Source organism: Schistocerca serialis, chromosome 4 (assembly GCF_023864345.2).
Source record: "Schistocerca serialis cubense isolate TAMUIC-IGC-003099 chromosome 4, iqSchSeri2.2, whole genome shotgun sequence".
Classification (NCBI taxonomy): Eukaryota; Metazoa; Arthropoda; class Insecta; order Orthoptera; family Acrididae; genus Schistocerca; species Schistocerca serialis.
This window is the reverse complement of record NC_064641.1, coordinates 691,466,064-691,486,441: the sequence shown is the minus strand read 5'-3', so window position 1 is coordinate 691,486,441 and position 20,378 is coordinate 691,466,064. Positions and strand designations below refer to the sequence as shown.

The window sequence follows — 20,378 nt, the reverse complement described above, 5'->3', positions numbered from 1 at the left end:
CTGACATCTGTAAGAGCATTATACTCTCTTTCTTTTTTTCTTTCTTTTTTTTTTATAAAAGAGGAAGCTATTGAGGTATTGATTTGTTGTTGTTGTGTTAGTCATAGTTGTTGATCTGAAGACTGGTTTGATGCAGCTGTCCATACTACCGTACTACTCTTATCATGTGCAAGCCTCTTCAACTTTGAATAACTACTCCCAATGAAACCCATTTGAACCTGTGTAGCATATTCATCTCTTGGTCTTCTTGTACAATTTTTACCTCTTTCCCCCCCCCCCCCCCCCCCCACTCACACACAAATTTCCGTCCAGTACTAAATTGGTGACTCCTTGATGTCTTTGAATGTGTCCTATCAACTGATCAGGTTGTGCCACAGATTTCTTTTCTCCCTAGTTTTGTGGAGTACCTCCTTATGTGATCTACCCACGTAATCTTCAGCATTCTTCTGTGGCACCACCTTTTAAAAGCTTCTATTTTCTTCTTCTCTGAACTGTTTTTGTCCATATTTCACTTCCATACATGACTACAATCTGTACAGATACTTTCAGAAAAGACTTTCTAATACTTAAATCTATACCCAGTGTTAGCAAATTTCTCTTCTTCAGAAACACTTTTCTTGCCATTGCTAGTATACATTTTACATCCTCTCTATTTCAGCCATCATCAGTTATTTTGCTGTTCAAATACCAAAACTCATCTGCTACTTTTAGTGTCTTATTTCTTAACCTAATTCCCGCAGCATCACCTGATTTAATTGGACTACATTCCATTATCCTTATTTTACTTTTGTTGATGTTCATATTGTATCATTCTTTCAAGACGCTGTCCATTCTGTTTACTTGCTCTTCCAAGTCCTTTGCTGTTTTGTCAGAATTATGTCACTGGCAAACCTCAAAAGTTATGATTTCTTCTCATTGAGCTCTAATTCCATCTCCAATTATTCCTTTTTTTCCCTTTATTGCTTGCTCTGTGTACAGATGGTCTAAATCTGGGGATAGGCTACAAACCTGTCTCACGCCCTTCTTAACCATTGCTTCGATTTAATGCCGTTCAACTCTTGTTAATAATGGCTGTTTCCGCCACTTTCAGAAGTCCACTCGAGATTACCAAGTGCTTTTTCTAAACCAGTGGATGCAACAAACATAGGTTCACCTTTCTTAGCTGTTTCCTAGGTGAAGACGTAGCCAGTCAGTATTGCTTCACAAGTTCCTATATTTCTTCAGAACCCAAACTGATCTTCCTTGAGGTCAGCATCCACCAACTTCCCATTCCTCTGTAAGTAATTCATGTCAGTATTTTGTAACCAAAGCTTATTAAACTGATAGTTCAGTAATATTCACACCTTTCAGCAACTGAAGTCTTTGGAATTGGAATTATTACATTATTCTTGATGTCTGAGGGTATGTTGCTTGTCCCATACATCTTGCACACTGGATGGAATACTTTTGTCATGGCTGGCTCTCTCAGTGATATTGGTAGTTAATGAGGGAACATCATCTGCTCCAGAGGCCTTGTTTCGGCTTAGGTCTTCCAGTGCTCCATCAAATTCTTCTCACAGTATTGAATTTCCCATCTCAACTTAAGCTACTTCTTCTACCCTCTCTAATATTGCCATAGAATTCATTTCCTGTGTGTAGCCCCTCTATACTCTTTCCACCTTTCACATTTCCCTTCTTGCTTAGTCTTGGTTTTGCATCTGAGCTGCTTCTCTTTCCTCCAAAGGCCTCTTTAATTTTTCTATTGATGGTATCTATCGCTCTCCTATTATACAAGCTACTGTAGCCATGCATTTGTCCTCTAGCAATTTTGTACATCCTGTCTGTCTCATTTTCTAAATGTCTGTATTCCCTCTTGCTTGCTTCATTTGTTGCATTTTTATATTTCATCCTTTCATTAATTAGAAGTTATCCACAAATTGCCATCCAGTATCCTTGACATTGATTTGTTGTAAAATCTTGGACCATATTCTGAGCTCAAACATAATGAGGTATCTCGAATAGATCCTGGATTCCGAAAACATTGATCATGTGAAACCTGACTTACACTTTTCTCACATTACATATTGAAAGCTTGGAATCAAGGCATTCAGGTAGATGAAGTATTTCTTGACTTTTGAAAAGCATTTGACTCGGTACCATACCTACATTTATTATCAAAAGTTCGATTATATGGGGGTATAAAGTGAAATTTGTGACTGAGCTGATGTCATTTTGATAGGAAGGATGCAGCATATAGTCTTGGATAGAGAGTCATCGTCAAGTGTAGAAGGAACTTCAAGTGTGCCCCAGGGAACTGTATTCTGATTCATGCTGTTCATGTTGTATATTAATGACCTTGTGGACAATGTTAATAGCTACCTCAGACTTTTTGCAGTTGATGCAGTTATCTTATAATGAAGTGATGTCTGAAAGAAGCTGCATGAATATCCAGTCAGATTTTGATAAGTTTCGAAGTGGTGCAAAGATTGGCAACTTGATTAAAATGCTCAGAAATGTAAAATTGTGCACCTCACAAAATGAAAAATGTAGTCTCCTATGACTTAAGTATTAAAGAACCACATTGGGAATCAGACAACTCATACAAATACATGGGTGCAACACTTTGTAGGGATATGAAATGGAATGCTCACATAGGCTCGATTGTGGGTGAAGCAGGTGATAGATTTAGTTTATTGGTAGAATACTGTGGGGAAGTGCAATCAGTTTACAAAGTAGATTTCTTACAAATAACTCATATGACCCATTCTGTAATATTGGTCAAGTGTGTGAAACTCATACCAAATAGGACTAACACGGAGGGGGGGGGGGGGGGGGCGATGTTAAACATATACAGAGAAGAGTGGCACAAATGATCACAGGTTTGTTTGACCCATAGGAGAGTGTTACCGAGCTGCTGGAGAAACTGAAGTGGAAGACTTGTGAAAAGAGGCATAAACTAACCTGAGGAAGTCTACTAACAAAGTTTCAAGAAATGGATTTAAATAATGACTCTAGGAAATACTGCTATCTCCTATGCATCACTCACATAGGGATTTTGAAGACAAGATTAGAATAATTAGATCACACAGAGCCATTCAAACAATAACTCTTCATGCAATTCATACGTGAATGGAACCGGAAGAAATGTTAATAACTGGTACGATGGAACATACCATCTGCCATTCACTTCGCAGTGGTTGACAGAGTATTGATGTAGATATAGAAATTCAGTATCTCCTGTCGATGTCCAAGGATTTCTCGTAGTCTTGTGTTACCTGTTTGACTTCTGTTGCCTTCACTATTTCATCACTCAAAGCTACTCATTCATTTCTACTGTATTTATTTGCCCTGATTCAGTCAGTAGTCACCTAATGCTCCCTTTGAAAGCCTCAACAACCTCTGGTTCTTTCAGCTTATCCAGGTCCCATCTCTTTGATTTCATACCCATTTGTAATTTCTTCAGTTTTAATCTGCTGTTGATAACCAATAAATTTTGCTTAGAGTCCACATCTGCCTCTGGAAAATTTGCACAGTTTAAAATCTGATCATGAAATTTTCGTCTTACTATTATACAGAGTGATTAGAAGCATAAGAAAAGTTTGTAAGGATGTTCAAGGGAGATTGTGCTGGAAATAATCGTTAAGAAAAAAATTCGAAACATTGCAGAGTTTCTGAGTTATTTAGTGTTGAAGTTAGCCAGTCAGGTCAGTGAACACAAATTCAAGCACCTGCACATGCTAAAATGTGGTAATGCACAGACATTTGTGGATTCGTGAGGTACCACTTGTTATAATGCTCATATTACCAGTTAAAGCATGCCTTTTTAGGAAGTGATAAATTTAAGCTAGGTGAGCAAAAGATATGTATGTTTTATTTGAGGAAACCAAATAAAGAACATGTTTGCTGGCACTACCTCTGGCAGGCTGCTTGAATGTGTACAAGTTTCGACCTGACTGGCTAACTTCAAACTGGCTAACTTCAATGTTAAATAACTCTGAAACGGTGAAACATATTGAATTTTTTCTTAATTATTTCTCAGCACAGTCTCTCCTGCAACGCTGTTACAGACTTTTAAGGCTGTTTGTGACCACCCTGTACAACGTGGAACCTTCCAATGTCATAATTCTTAAGCCAAATGTTAGTGATGATTAAGTTATGCTCTGTGCAAAATTCTACCAGGCAACTTCCTTATTCATCTCTGTCCCCCAACCCTTATCCTCCTAATATTTTTCATTCTCTTCATTTTCATACTATTGATTTCCAGTCCACCATAATTATTAAATTTTCATCTACCTTCTCCATTAGCTATCTGAATAATTTCTTTTGTCTCATCATACATTCCTTCAATCTTTTCATCATCTGCAGTACTAGTTGGCATGTAAATTTATGCTGTCGTGGTGGGTATTGGCTTTGAAAATACTGATAATCTCACTTAATTTTACTGCCATAACAAGAACAGCTGATTAACAGATGAAAGTCGTGTAAAGCAACTGATTCTTGCAAACTGACATTTAATTCGACTAACAGAATTGATTCATGCCTAACATTTAAACATGAGAGAGAAAAAAAACAAGCTTCTGAAATTTGATTTTTGCCTCTGTATCACGTGTAAACATGGTGCCAGTAAATTTTCATTATTTTTGAAGTAATTAGTTGTTGGACCAAGCCTGAAACAGTCTGAAGAGTTCCAAATGTTGCTTTAAGAGTGATGAATATGCATGTATCTCTCTGAATGTCTTCTACCATGAGATATTGATGATTTGTGCATAGCATATCAGCATGTGCCTGATTTGTGATCTATGCTACAATTTAGTTCTCTCTTGATAAAACTGCGCAACAGCTCAAAAGAAATAAATTATGTGAAATGGGTTATTTATGAATTTTGCTATTTGTCAATATTGATCTGTGTGTTTATGAAGCTAGCAGGCTTTGAAGTTTTCAGTAGGAAAAGACTGAAATCTCCTTTTATAGTAAATTTTGAATAATTTTTATATCACCATTGTTGTTTAAGAAAAATGTCTTGGTTTTTGCACTTTATTTCCCATTGATTAAAATGTAGTTTGTGATTGACCTTTTTTCAGCTTGGGTTTTAATCATGGCACAGATTACCACTTTCATCTCTTTTCAGTTTTAAAGCACTCTATTGCTCCTTATGTCTGTTAGTATGTGACATAGTCACATGCATATGTTATGTGAAATGAGTCATAACGTAATGTTACCCTTATTTGTAGGTCTTTATAACTTATGAGGAATTCAAGTCAACTAAGAGCAAGACAGATACTTGGTTATCTAACAGAACAACGAATCTGACAAGTAACAAGGGAAAGCAGATAAATTATTGGTGCTTCAGTCCTGGATTTGGGTACGTTTATTAGCATTTTTCAGAATAATTTGCTTTGTGAAAAAAACATCTTTTAACATTTGGGATTTTATACCTGTTTGGTTGTTTTGTCAGGATGATTTTAACTTCGAAGAAAGACATTTTGTGCTAAATGGATTAGTACTGGACACACCCATTAAATATCACTGATGGCATTTTGTGAAAGAGTGATCCAGAACAGTTTAGGTTTATCTGGTTAACATGTAGGTCATTTGAGGCAGATGTGGGTGGTACGAATTGGGTATGCCCTTAGCAAATAATTCACTTGAAGTGGCTTAGAGAAGCCATGGAAAACCTATATATGTATTTGAACCCTGCTCCTCTTAAATAGAGTCTAGTTCCTTAACTGCAACTGCACCAACTTGCTTCATATGTCTCATTCCAAAGGGGTAGAGAGAGAGAGTGGGGGGAAGGGAGTGGGGCTTGGGGAGTGAGGTAAATGTCAGTGATTCAACAAAATAACAAGAGGGAGGTATTTAATTAGAGATTTAAAAATGTACATCAAGCTGCGGAAAGCTATTATATCTTCGCAAAAGTCTCTATCATAGCTGTCATTCTGCAAGTAGGCATACATCTAATCAGCCATCACTTATTTCATGCCCTCTCTTCATGTGAGATTCCATTTAGCATTCTGCATTAAATGTTAGTCCTCTTGATATGTAGAATTTTGAAGAAACACGCTGATAGTCATTAATTTCAGTAAAATATTCAATTTTGGAATATTTGCAAAATATTTTATATTTTAAGGAAAATTCGCATATATTTTTATCTTTATAAGTATGCTCTTACATCCTTACTACTGAGTGATGTGCAGTACTATGTTATGACACTGGGCTCTTAAGTTGAGAACAGGGGATTTGAAATTGTTCTCTGGCCATTGTGATGGAGTTCCTTCCACAGTTTCTCTGAATGTGCTTGCAACCACTACTGGCCTGTGGGATTCTTTCCAGAATATTACGGTATATTAATAATTTTTACTTATGGACCATCTGACAGCAACTGAATAGAACACAATTTTAGTGCCATATGCGTTTCGCCTTTATTTTCTGCAAGGCATCATCAGTGGCAAGGAATATGTACATATGTTAGCTATTTTATTTACATTTTTGTCATTGTGCCTATAGGTTATAAACAGTTCTGGTGGTTGGTATTTCCTATTAAGTAGTAATGTTTTGAACTGTACTTACAGGTTGCGTGGACAATTTCCTACATATTACGCTCCTGTTGCATTTTTGGTGTTGTTCTTCTTCTTATGAACGCCAATTTGCGGTTTTTTTCCCCATTCCACAATACTATGCACTGAACGCTTGTTTTAAAGCAATGTTTTGGTTTCTGTTGCCGACTGTCAAATGTTTTTTCCAAAGATCGAATGTTATTGCCAAACTTATGAGTGTAACTGTTGAAGTACCTGTGGTCTGTTCGTGTATGCATTTGCGTGCGTGTGTGTGTGTGTGTGTGTGTGTGTGTGTGTGTGTGTGTCCAGATGATGTGGGGAAGAGCTTTCTTTTTTTTTTATTATTTTTTGTTTTATGTTACCATTTCCTGTACTAAGTGTAGTAGGAAGCCTGTGCTGATGTTTGTTTGTTCATTTATCACATGTTTGTTTTCTGCTATGGCTTTCTGGATGTGGAAGTTTTCTTGCATTTGTATAAGATGTTTGTCATGGTTGCTTATTCTCATTATTTTCATTTCTTGTTCCATGTTTGTAGGATGATGGTTGTAGTGTTTTAAATGCTCTGCAAATGTGGAATGGTTTGTTTCATACTTCCAACATCTGATATGTTCTTTGTATCTTGTTTGAAAATTCCTGCATGTCATGCCTATGTATACTGCATCACAACTTTGACATTAAGTTTATATATTCCTGATTGTTGGAATTTGTCTCTCTTGGTAGCTGGCTGGCTTAAGTGTGATTGAAGGGTTTGCCCAGGCTTATATGCTATTTTGAAGCCCTGTCTCTTTAGGATGTTTGCAACTCTGTGTGTTAGTTTATGTGTGTAGGTCATGGTGTACCATCTGGTTCTTTTCTGTGTGGTGTTGTCATTGTGTGTGTTTGTTGAGTGTGTTTGGAGGTTTTCAGCTTGTGAGTTCTTTTGTATTGTGGAACTGTTGTTTGTTTTTTAGTTTTTGATTGAGCTTGTGTACCACATGTGTGTCATACCCATTGTTCCTAGCCATTTGTATGATTGTACTCATTTCTTGTTCATAGTTTCTCTTGCTGAGTGAGATTCTGTTTAATCTATGTAACATGTGTCTTAGTGCTGCAAGTTTCTGGCTGTGGGGGTGGTTGGATGTGGAATGTATTATTGTGTCTGTGGCTGTTGGTTTTCTAAAGATGTTAAATGTATGTTTACCATTTTCTTTTTTAATTGTAATGTCAAGAAAATTTATTTGATTTTCTTTTTCTTTTTCAAGTGTGAATTTTATGTTCTGATGAGCTTTGTTTATTTCTGAATGGAGTTCATCTATTTTTTCACTTGGCTCATCTACCAGACAAATAATGTCATCCACGTATCTGTACCAATATATGATTTTGAAACTTTCATTTGTGGTTATCTTATCAAATATCTGATTTTCTAGGTGACTGATGAAAATGTTTGCTAGTGTTCCTGATATTGGGGATCCCATGGGCAGTCCATCAGTTTGTAGATAATATTCTTTCTCAAACTGAAAGTAGTTTTGTTCAGTTGTCAGTCTGAGCGTATCTGTTATTTCTTTTATTGCATCTGTGGTGAGGTTGCTGTGGGATGAGAGATTTTGTTCTATGATTTCTATTGTTTCTGTGATAGGGATATACAGATTTTCTATATCGAATGAAATCAGTGATGCTGTGTGTGGTACCTGTATGTTCTGTATGTTTTCTATTAGGTTTCCTGTGTTTATCACTGTTCTGTTGTTTTCTACTTTATAGTGTTTTGTAACTAACTTTTGGAGGTGTTTGGCTATGTGGTATGTTGGGGCTTTCTTGAAGTTGATAACAGCTCTCATTGGCATTCCGTCTTTATGTACTTTCGGTTGACTGCGGAGTGTCGGTGCTTGTGGGTTTTTCTGTGTTAAGTAGTATTTCTGTTTGTCTGTGAGTGTGTGTTCAATGTTTTTCAGTGTTCGTTTCACATTTGCCTGGAATCGTGTAGTTGGATCTGACTTCAGTTTTTGTATGGCGTTGGTGTTTATGTATTCGTTGGTTTTTGTGATGTATTAATGTCTTGACATTACAATTATAAAAGAAAATGGTAAACATACATTTAACATCCTTAGAAAACCAACAGCCACAGACACAATAATACATTCCACATCCAACCACCCCCCACAGCCAGAAACTTGCAGCACTAAGACACATGTTACATACATTAAACAGAATCCCACTCAGCAAGAGAAACTATGAACAAGAAATGAGTACAATCATACAAATAGCTAGGAACAACGGGTATGACACACATGTGGTACACAAGCTCAATCAAAAAATAAAAACACAAATAAAAAACAAACACAACAGTTCCACAATACAAAAGAACTCACAAGCTGAAAACTTACAAACACACTCAACGAACACACACAATGACAACACCACACAGAAAAGAACCAGAAGGTACACCATGACCTATACACATAAACTAACACACAGAGTTGCAAACATCCTAAAGAGACAGGGCTTCAAAATAGCATATAAGCCTGGGCAAACCCTTCAATCACACCTAAGCCAGCCAGCTACCAAGAGAGACGAATTCCAACAATCAGGAATATATAAACTTGAATGTCAAAGTTGTGATGCAGTATACATAGGCATGACATGCAGGAATTTTCAAACAAGATACAAAGAACATATCAGATGTTGGAAGTATGAAACAAACCATTCCACATTTGCAGAGCATTTAAAACACTACAACCATCATCCTACAAACATGGAACAAGAAATGAAAATAATGAGAATAAGCAACCATGACAAACATCTTATACAAATGCAAGAAAACTTCCACATCCAGAAAGCCATAGCAGAAAACAAACATATGATAAATGAACAAACACACATCAGCACAGGCTCCCTACTACACTTAGTAAAGGAAATGATAACATAAAACAAAAAATAATAAAAAAAAAGAAAACTCTTCCCCACATCATCTGGAGACACACACACACACACACACACACACACACACACACACACAGCACAAAAAATATATATATCACACCAAAAACCACACACACACACACACACACACACACACACACACACACACACACACACACACACACACACAAACGCACACACAAATGCATACACGAACAGACCACAGATACTTCAATAGTTACACTCATAAGTTTGGCAATAACATTCGATCTTTGGCAAAAACATTTGATAGTCGGCAACAGAAATCAAAACATTGCTTTAAAACAAGCGTTCAGTGCATAGTGTTGTGGAATGGGAAAAAAAAACCGCAAATTGGCGTTCATAAGAAGAAGAACAACACCAAAAATGCAACAGGAGCGTAATATGTAGGAAATTGTCCACGCAACCTGTAAGTACAGTTCAAAACATTACACTTAATAGGAAATACCAACCACCAGAACTGTTTATAACCTATAGGCACAATGACAAAAATGTAAATAAAATAGCTAACATATGTACATATTCCAGGCCACTGATGATGCCTTGCAGAAAATAAAGGCGAAACGCATATGGCACTAAAATTGTGTTTTATTCAGTTGCTGTCAGACGGTCCATAAGTAAAAATTAATAATATACCGTAATATTAGACGCAGCTGAGGAAGAAAGGACTATAAAAGTTGAAGATGTCTTTCCAGAATACTTACTTACTTACTCCTTGGTGCTACAGCCCTTGTAGGGCCTTGGCTGAGCTGATGATCACAGCCCGATCCTGATGATCATGTGGGTACAGGGTTAAAGTTATTGAACTACATGAAAAAAAAATCTTCATAACTTCAGAACAGTTTGCATTAGGATGTTCAAACTGCACAGTTGGTCGCAGGGCAAGATGGAAAATAGTATGCGCTGTATTGTTTGGTTTATTGGCCAAGCTCACTTTCTTTTGGATGGGTTCATCAATAAGCTAAATTGGAGCATTTGGGGGACTGAGAATCTGCATTTCATGATTGAGAAGTCTGTTCATCCTTAACAGGTGAGTGTGTGATGGCCAATGTCCAGTCACAGAATAATTGGTGTGATATTCCTTGATGGCAAGGTGACTTCTGAAGGGTATGTGAAGGTTTTGGCAGACATTTTCATCCCCATTATCCAAAGTGACCCTGATTTTGACAAGATGTGGTTCATGCAAGATGGAGCTCGAGCCCATTGAAGCAGGAGAGTTTTGGATGACCTGGAGGAGTACGTTGGGGACCGCATTCTGGCTGCGGGGTACCCAGAGGTGAATGCCATGAGCCTCGATTGGCTGCCATATTCTCCAGATTTGAACACATGTGGCTCCTTTTTGTGGGGCTATATTAAAGGCAAGGTGTACAGCAATAACCAAAAAACCATTGCTGAGCTGAAAACAACCATTCAGGACATCATTGACAGCATTGGTGTTTCAACACTTCAGCAGGTCATACAAAATTTTGCTATTCATCTGCACCACAGCATCACCAATGATGGCAAGCATATAGAACATGTCATAACCTAATTTGAATATCTGTGATGATGTTTACATGTTGAATAAAGTGAGTGCGCACTGTATTTTGCAACTAATTTATGTTTTTTTTCATATAGTTCAATAATTGTCACCCTGTACATTCAGAGGCATACATGGATACTGTCTGTGAAATTTATTGCAAATAGCTTTAGTAACAGAGAAGTAATAAATTTAAATGTCATGCTTGGTGTGGCAGATTTTCACATATCTCAATCTTTATAACATCACATCCTCTTGACTGTGTCACACAATGATATAATTTTGCACTTGCCCTCATTGGATTATGTCTGTACTGTTTGTAAAATATGTCACAAATACAGTTAGTAGTAAAGAAGTAATAAATTATAACATCATGCCTCATGCAGTACTTATACTGCATGAACAGCGAAATAGTAGTAAGCAATAAATATTTTTCATCATTCTTATGCCCACAGCAATTGTTGCCTGACAATAGGGAATATGTGTACCAAGTTCTGTGAAATCAGTCCAGTGGTTCAGGTGGTAAAATGAAAAACATACACACACACACACACACACACACACACACACACACACACACACACACACACACACACACGTATTTTAATATGTTTGTATTTAATGGGTTTTGGTGACCCTACAATGCAGCTGGAAGCATATTAGATACATTTTGTAAGTAAAACAAGTTTGTATAGGTACATAGAGAGCACATAGTAGCTGATAGTGGGTCATAACAACACATCATAGTGACAGGCAATAAATACAGTTAATTTAAATTACGCAGGAAAAAATAAAGAAGAGAGAGATACTCTGATTTGTTCTGAAGCAGTATTGTAAAATTATCTTCCAGTTATCCAATGGCTTCCAACATGCTAAGATTAAACGATTCATAGATATGGCATTATCACTCAACACATGAACCGCTAAAACTAATAGGCCAAGCTCAGACCAAGATCAACAGTTCCAGACCCTCTTTTCATCTATTCTGCAGTTGATTTAATAATTTTTCATTATAAGTTATATAAGAGGATTCTCTCTCCTCTATTGAATGTTTTTGATTATATTACTTTAGTGATCATTTAATATTGTGTATTAACCTACTCTCCCCAGTACTGCTTTCTAAATTGTTCAGTGTGTAGTTTCTCATTATGTGTACTGCGCTGTGTTTTAATTTCAACAAAATTGTACATTTAGCAAGAATGTGCACTACAAGGCAATTGGCAGAAATTCTCAAACAGCATTTTGTGAAACTGGCAAGAAGGTAATGTACCATTCTGCGTGTGAGATGCTTACACTAATAAAAAAAGAAAGTCCTGTGCCTAGCAGGCTTGGACGGATTCAAATGAAATTGTTCCTCTTGAGAGGCTGTTGTACACTCCTGGAAATTGAAATAAGAACACCGTGAATTCATTGTCCCAGGAAGGGGAAACTTTATTGACACATTCCTGGGGTCAGATACATCACATGATCACACTGACAGAACCACAGGCACATAGACACAGGCAACAGAGCATGCACAATGTCGGCACTAGTACAGTGTATATCCACCTTTCGCAGCAATGCAGGCTGCTATTCTCCCATGGAGACGATCGTAGAGATGCTGGATGTAGTCCTGTGGAACGGCTTGCCATGCCATTTCCACCTGGCGCCTCAGTTGGACCAGCGTTCGTGCTGGACGTGCAGACCGCGTGAGACGACGCTTCATCCAGTCCCAAACATGCTCAATGGGGGACAGATCCGGAGATCTTGCTGGCCAGGGTAGTTGACTTACACCATCTAGAGCACGTTGGGCGGCACGGGATACATGCGGACGTGCATTGTCCTGTTGGAACAGCAAGTTCCCTTGCCGGTCTAGGAATGGTAGAACGATGGGTTCGATGACGGTTTGGATGTACCGTGCACTATTCAGTGTCACCAGTGGTGTACGGCCAGTGCAGGAGATCGCTCCCCACACCATGATGCCGGGTGTTGGCCCTGTGTGCCTCGGTCGTATGCAGTCCTGATTGTGGCGCTCACCTGCACGGCGCCAAACACGCATACGACCATCATTGGCACCAAGGCAGAAGCGACTCTCATCGCTGAAGACGACACGTCTCCATTCGTCCCTCCATTCACGCTTGTCGCGACACCACTGGAGGCGGGCTGCACGATGTTGGGGCGTGAGCGGAAGACGGCCTAACGGTGTGCGGGACCGTAGCCCAGCTTCATGGAGACGGTTGCGAATGGTCCTCGCCGACACCCCAGGCGCAACAGTGTCCCTAATTTTGCTGGGAAGTGGCGGTGCGGTCCCCTACAGCACTGCGTAGGATCCTACGGTCTTGGCGTGCATCCGTGCGTCGCTGCGGTCCGGTCCCAGGTCGACGGGCACGTGCACCTTCCGCCGACCACTGGCGACAACATCGATGTACTGTGGAGACCTCACGCCCCACGTGTTGAGCAATTCGGCGGTACGTCCACCCGGCCTCCCGCATGCCCACTATACGCCCTCGCTCAAAGTCCGTCAACTGCACATACGGTTCACGTCCACGCTGTCGCGGCATGCTACCAGTGTTAAAGACTGCGATGGAGCTCCGTATGCCACGGCAAACTGGCTGACACTGACGGCGGCGGTGCACAAACGCTGCGCAGCTAGCGCCATTCGACGGCCAACACCGCGGTTCCTGGTGTGTCCGCTGTGCCGTGCGTGTGATCATTGCTTGTACAGCCCTCTCGCAGTGTCCGGAGCAAGTATGGTGGGTCTGACACACCGGTGTCAATGTGTTCTTTTTTCCATTTCCAGGAGTGTATAATAATGATTTCAAAATTACATTAAAAAAGACAAGCCCTATGTCAGTAGAAAGTAAAATTCTCTCAGAACTTGGAACATATACATGTAGATCATGGAAAAATTTTGCAGCCATTGAATGATCTCATAATGTGCATGATCTACTAGATATTGCAAGCAACATATAATGTCCAGTAAATCAGTAGCTGCTTAGTCTAGGCTGATCTCACTGTGCTTGTTGGGCTAGATTAGCCATGTCTAAGCTTGAAGGTAGTCTATGGACGCAGGCCATCTCTTGTATCGATGGACTATTATAAGATGCTATCAGAAGTGTGTGGTGTATCACTGCTGTTATCTGACCCCTAACCTGAAGTGATAAACGATATCTCTGTAACTAGGAGTAACACAGTTATGTGACTTGGTTGTTTGGTTTTGTGTCCTCTAAGCGATAGGTACCTAACTTTTAGGCTTCTTCACAATATTACATACAGGGGTTGGACAGAAATGTGCAGACACCACAAGACATGCACGTTCGACATAAATGTAGATGCTAATCAAGCCTACAGGTTGCACTATTATTTTTGACCACAAAGGGCATCTGTACAATGCGCACAATACACTGCAAGTGTCAGTTGTAGGAAAAACTGTGTTCTGTGTAGTTGTAAGTACTATATGTTAACAGCTAAATGTATTCAAATGTGGGCAAATGGTTGGCACTCATATAGTGGATACTTGTGTAACTAAATGAGTTGAAGTGTTTGGTGCATCAAGAGGCACTGTACTGGAGATTTGTACCACATGCAGAAAAGCATCATCTGCTAAGCCACATCACAATTGGAAGTGTGTGTTGAGTGATCCTGACAGACAGTCATTGAAAAGGATCTGACAAAAAATGAGAGTATGACAGCTGCAAAAGTTACTGCAGAACTGAACGTGGCACTCACAAACCCTGTCAGCACCATAAGCAGGGAATTGCAAAGGCAAATTGGAATTCCAGAACCACTCATCAGTGATGCAGAGGCCCGTAACAGGAAAACATTGTCTCATAGCCATAAGGACTGTGGAGCAATAGAAGAATCTCATTTGGTCAGATGTGTCTTGTTTCACAATTTTTCCAACTTTTGACCATGTTTATGTATGTTCCGAGAGTGGAGCATGGCTGGGGCTTAGTGATGATTATTTGAGCAACTGTATCATTCCATGGGCCCCATAAGTACTCTGCAAGCACGCATTACTGCCAAGGATTATGTGACCAGTTGGCAGGACCAGGTCCATACCATAGTAATTCTGTGTTCCAAGATGACAGGGTCCTTGTTCACACAGCTCGGATTGTCCATGACTGGTTTTGTGAGCACTAGCATCAGTTATTGCATCTCCCCTGGCCAGCAGTCACCATATCACAATATTGGTAAATTTTTGTGGTCTGCTTTAGACAGAAGGCAGTGTGATTGATATCCACCTACATTGTCATTATCTCAGCTCCCTCTGTTCTGCAGGAAGGATGTTGTAAGATTCCTTTGAAAACCATACAGAACAAGTATTTAACCAGTCTGAGATAGCTGTAAGCTGTTTTGAATTCCAACAGGTTTCCTACACCATATTAGGCAATGCAATGTGTTGTGTTTTTGGTATTTCCATATTTTTGCCCATGCTCTATAAAGTTATTGAAAGTAAATTAATTATTGCTGATTATGAAACAGGAATAATACTGGCATAAATTGTTTTATTTCTGTTACTTTATTTGCATTTATTTTTTCCGTAATATAGGATGCAGGCATTGGTGGAGCAAGGTGCTCACTGTGTAATTCTCACGAGTGGAACACTTGCTCCTTTGAAGCCTCTAGTGTCGGAGCTGGCCATAGATGTTCCAGTGAGGCTAGAGAATCCACACATAGTGACTCCAGACCAAGTGTTTGTTGGCATTGTACATACAGGACCTGATGGCCATCCACTCAATTCTTCTTTTAACACACGGTAATGTATGATGGACTTTCTTTGGATTTCCTGAAATGCATCGACCACCAAGTGGTGGAACATGCCGCTCAGCGCAACATGCTTGAGTTCAATGGCTGCTTCACAACCTGTACCATCTGCATCCCTCACCCAGCACCGGCTGTTCTGTTCTATGCAAATGAGAATTACCCTTGCAACACATGCTTTGCTCATGTAATCCTCCTTGCCTCAATTTCCACTAACCCATTGCACCCACACAACAATCTCCTCCTCCTCTGTCCAACCACCCCTTCCCAATCCATGCTTTCACGTCATCACCACCACCATGTGCTGCACGAACTCATCTGCTCTGGTGCCTGTGTCACACATTCCTATCCCGTACACCTGCTGCCTCCCTGTCCCACATTCCTATCCTGCACACCGGCTGCCTCCCTCTGACCTGTCAGCTACCCCATCCGTACCTGCCGTCCCACTTCCTGCCTCCCAACCCACACAACTTCTCACCCCAACCCACCTGTCAAAATGCAAACCTTTCATTGTGTGTCCTGCTGGGACAACGCAGTTGCACAAATTGTGTGTGTGTGTGTGTGTGTGTGTGTGTGTGTGTGTGTGTGTGTGGTTGCAGAGGAGGATGCAAACTGCTTACATATTTAGATATGTGTAGCTAAATGATGTTGCTTTCCTCAGATTAAAATCAATTATGTGACTTTTAATTTACATCATTCTACTCTTGGCTGAATATTTGTGTGTCTTGTGAAGAAGTGCGGTAGGATAAGAGACTGTTGTGTAAACTATGTAACAATAATGTGGGATTTTAGGTCATATATGTTTGGCAGATTTAGGTTATTGGCAAGCCATTTTATTAGTTCTTTTCTGGAATTCCTGGAGAATGAATTAATGAAGGAATCAATAGAAGAACAAAATTGAGTTATCACATCATTTCTACACCAAAAAAATGGTCTTTTATTTCCTGAGTTCGCAGAGCCACATGTAATCTTTTCGCTACTATGCCCATATATGGAAATTTCTACAAGTCAGGTGTTATGGCCATATATAATGTTCACTTTTCAGTTTCCTATGCAGCCATTCCTGGTGCTGCACATGGGTTTTGCATCTGCTTTCCCGATGCCATTGTAAAAGTTAAACTCATTAATAAACAAGTAAATATTTTTCAATATCAGTGTCAATATGAACTTATCCCAATTGGGTTTTGAACCGATTATTTGCTGAATCCTTCAAGTGGATATATTTGCTTGAAACTCAAGTTCTCTTCCTACGTATTCCATGATACTTTAATTGGTTAATATGACTGCCAACGAATAACTGCAGTTGTTCGCACTTAAAACTTTCAACAAAGTGTAGGCAGAACTGTGTTGACCTGAATTGGTACAGTTTAAGAAAATTTCCTGTTCTTTCACAGAGATTTACCAGAGTTATTAACCTGACATTGTAAACTAACATTCTTTAGCAACCCCATTTGTTGTGACTCGCCTATCTTTCAAAGTGCCGCCACGCAGTTACGCGCATCCTCTACATGCGGCGTTGTCTGCCAGCCATGCAGCAGCAGCCCACCTAAGCGGCCAGCCAGCCAGCGGCCACTAGACTCAGACTCAGTTATGATTTGACTGTTAAACTGTACACACGTCTTACTCTGTTTACTTGATCTGTGACTTTCATGTATTGCGTCTTCCTTGAAATATATTTGTTCAACTTGAAGTTATAACAATTGGCGATGAGGTAGTGATTTTTCTTTTCCATCGTTGACCCACATGTTTCCATGGCTACTTTAGAGCAACTATTGCAAGGTCTCATAGAACAGCAAATGCTTCTTTTCGTTGCGGCATCTCTCGTCATTGCCTCTACCTCCGTTACCTCCTTACGACGAGACGGCGGAAGACTGGTCTGATTAAGAAAAACTTCTTCAACAGCACTTCTTGGCATTTCATGTCGCGGACAAACAAACATGTAAGTCTCTGTTCCTTTCATGGATTTAACCTCAAATGTATCGGTTGTTGTCGCAATTGGCTCCTTTGAAAGATCCTGCGTCTTTGTCCTTTGCTGAAATGTGCTCACTTCTGTCCATCTATTTTCAAAAGCAAACGCATGTGGTAGCCTCTCGTGTTGCCTTTTATTGTTGTCAAAAACAACTGAATCAATCCTATCGCGCTTGGGCTGCTGAACTTCATGGCCTCAGTAGAAAGTGTCAATTTGTTACTGACGTTCACAAATAATCCTATACCAATTCCATGGTACGGGATGCTATTATCCGATTGGCACCCAACAAATAAGTTAGGCAATGTGCCCTTCAGTTGGCAAATCTGACTCTAGATGAAGTCCTATCCATTACTCAGTCTTTTGAAATTTCCCGCGCCGCTGGAGCGCAAATAGAGGATGGGGCGATGTCGGGGAAATACAACCTCTGTGTGATGTTGACGAAGCGTGTGGCGTGTCCTCACCGGCCAACGTGGCCACAGTACGCTCCCAAGCGCAGCCTCGGCCTAACCGTAAACAAACCTCTAAGAAACTGCAGCAAAACCCACGGCAACTTCCTTCATGTCCGCAGTGTTTTACGAAACATTCACGAGAAGATTGTCCACAACGTTGGGCCGTGTGTCACAAATGCAAAAAAAAAAAAAAAAAAAAAAAAAAAAAAAAAAGGATCATGTGTCATCCGCTTGCAAATCCGACCACATTCATGATGTTCATGAACATGATGCTGATTCTGATTCTGTGTTGTCTGTCAATTGTACTTCTTCCCTTACAGGGAAGTTATTCCTCACTATCCAAATACTTGGTCGAGAGGTTCGCATGCAGGTGGATACTGGTTCTGCTGCCACTATCATCAGTTCTCAGATGTATCTTCAGTTGGGTTCTCCAATCCTGCCACGTGTCGCTAGGCAATTACGAACTTACAATAAAAAGAAGATTTCTCTCTTGGGACAATTTGATGCTGAGGTATCTTACCAATCTGTCGTTCGCACTGTTCCCATATTTGTGGTCGACCATAGTAACGGGGAGAATCTTTTTGGTTTCAACGCCTTTCACATTTTTGGGTTCTCCTTAGATGACTCTGTCAATATTGTCTCTGATGCTATTCCTTATGCTCAACTGGATTCCTTGTCGACGACATTTTCGTCCCTTTTTTCTCCTGAGTTAGGCCGTGCAAACGACTTTGAAGCGCATATCACGCTCAAACCCACTTCTCGGCCTAAGTTTTTTCGGGCTCGGCCCATTCCTGTGGCCCTTCGTGATCAGGTCAAACGGGAGCTGGATCGTCTCACTGCTTCAGGGGTCTTGCTTTCTGTCACTTCCAGTGAGTGGTCCTCTCCTGTCGTTTTCGTTGCTAAGCCAAATGGTGATATTCGTCTCTGTGGCGATTTCAAAGCCACTGTAAATGCTCAATGCCTTATCGACACTTACCCTATGCCTGGACCTGAAGAATTGTTCACTAAACTTGCTGGAGGCCAGTATTTTTCTAAACTTGACCTGTCAGAAGCTTATCATCAACTTCCTCTCGACGCTGTTTCCCGGCAGTTTCTGGTCCTTAACACGCCTTTCGGCCTCTATCGATACCAACGATTGCTACTCGAGGTTACCAGCGCCCCTGCTCTCTTTCAGCAATTCTTGGAACAATTATTGCTCATTGTCCCTGGGTGTATAAATTACCAGGACGACATTGTTGTCACTGGCTCCACCACTGACGAACATCTTCAAAATCTCCGCACACTTTTTCATGTCTTACAGACTTCCGGTCTTTAGTGTAATCTTCAGAAATCAAAATTTTTTCAGGCATTTATCACGTACTTGGGGTTTCAACTCTCTTGGGATGGTATTCGTGCGCTTCAGCAAACTGTCACTTCGATCGATGATTTTCCTCGCCCTACATCTGTTAAGGAACTGAAGGCCTTCTTGGGGAAAATAGCATACTATCACAAGTTTTTACTGTGTGCTGCTTCGGTGGCTCAGCCGTTGCGTCGCCTGTTGCATAAAAACGTGCTTTTTCACTGGTCCGCGTCATGCGATGCGACTTTCCAGAAATTGAAGACTATGCTGAAACAGGCCCCGTACCTGGCTACTTATCGACCTGGCCAACATCTTGTTCTTGCCCCGGACGCCTCCCAATACGGGGTCGGTGCAGTCCTTGCGCACCGTTTTTCTGACGGTTCTGAACAACCCATTGCTTATGCCTCCAAAACGCTCATGGATGCCCAACAAAAGTATTCTCAAATTGAAAAAGAAGCTTTGGCCATTATTTATGCTCTTCATAAGTTTGGTGTTTTTCTCTATGGATCCAAATTTCATCTGTTACGGATCACAAACCACTTGTTTCTTTGTTTAATCCATCAATGTCACTTCCCAACAAGTCTGCACACCGCCTTCAGCGTTGGGCTCTTTACTTGTCTCGTTTCAATTATGAGATTCATTTACGGCCGACGGCTCAACATGCGAATGCTGATGCACTGTCCCGCCTTCCCATGGGTCCTGATCTGGCATTCGATAGGGACGAACTTTTGTGTTTCCACCTGGATGTTGGCCAGATCGTCCGTCCGCTAAGACTTCTGATCCGTTGCGGAACTACTACGCTTTGCGTTACTGCCTCATGGCTAGGGATGGTGTTATCCTACTTTCCACTGAAAATGCTTCACTGTGTGTTGTGGTACCTGCGTCTTCGCAT

The 20,378-nt window shown here is 40.4% G+C and overlaps 1 protein-coding gene across 1 annotated transcript in view; it reads left to right on the top strand.

Annotated features, from left to right (window-relative positions):
- Positions 1-20,378, top strand: part of LOC126473191 (regulator of telomere elongation helicase 1 homolog) — a 117,956-nt gene that overhangs the window by 23,831 nt on the left and 73,747 nt on the right. Inside the window, exons 8-9 of the mRNA XM_050100086.1 lie at positions 5,211-5,341; positions 15,518-15,724. Coding sequence (XP_049956043.1) covers positions 5,211-5,341; positions 15,518-15,724 — 338 coding nt within the window. The remainder of the gene's footprint in view (positions 1-5,210; positions 5,342-15,517; positions 15,725-20,378) is intronic.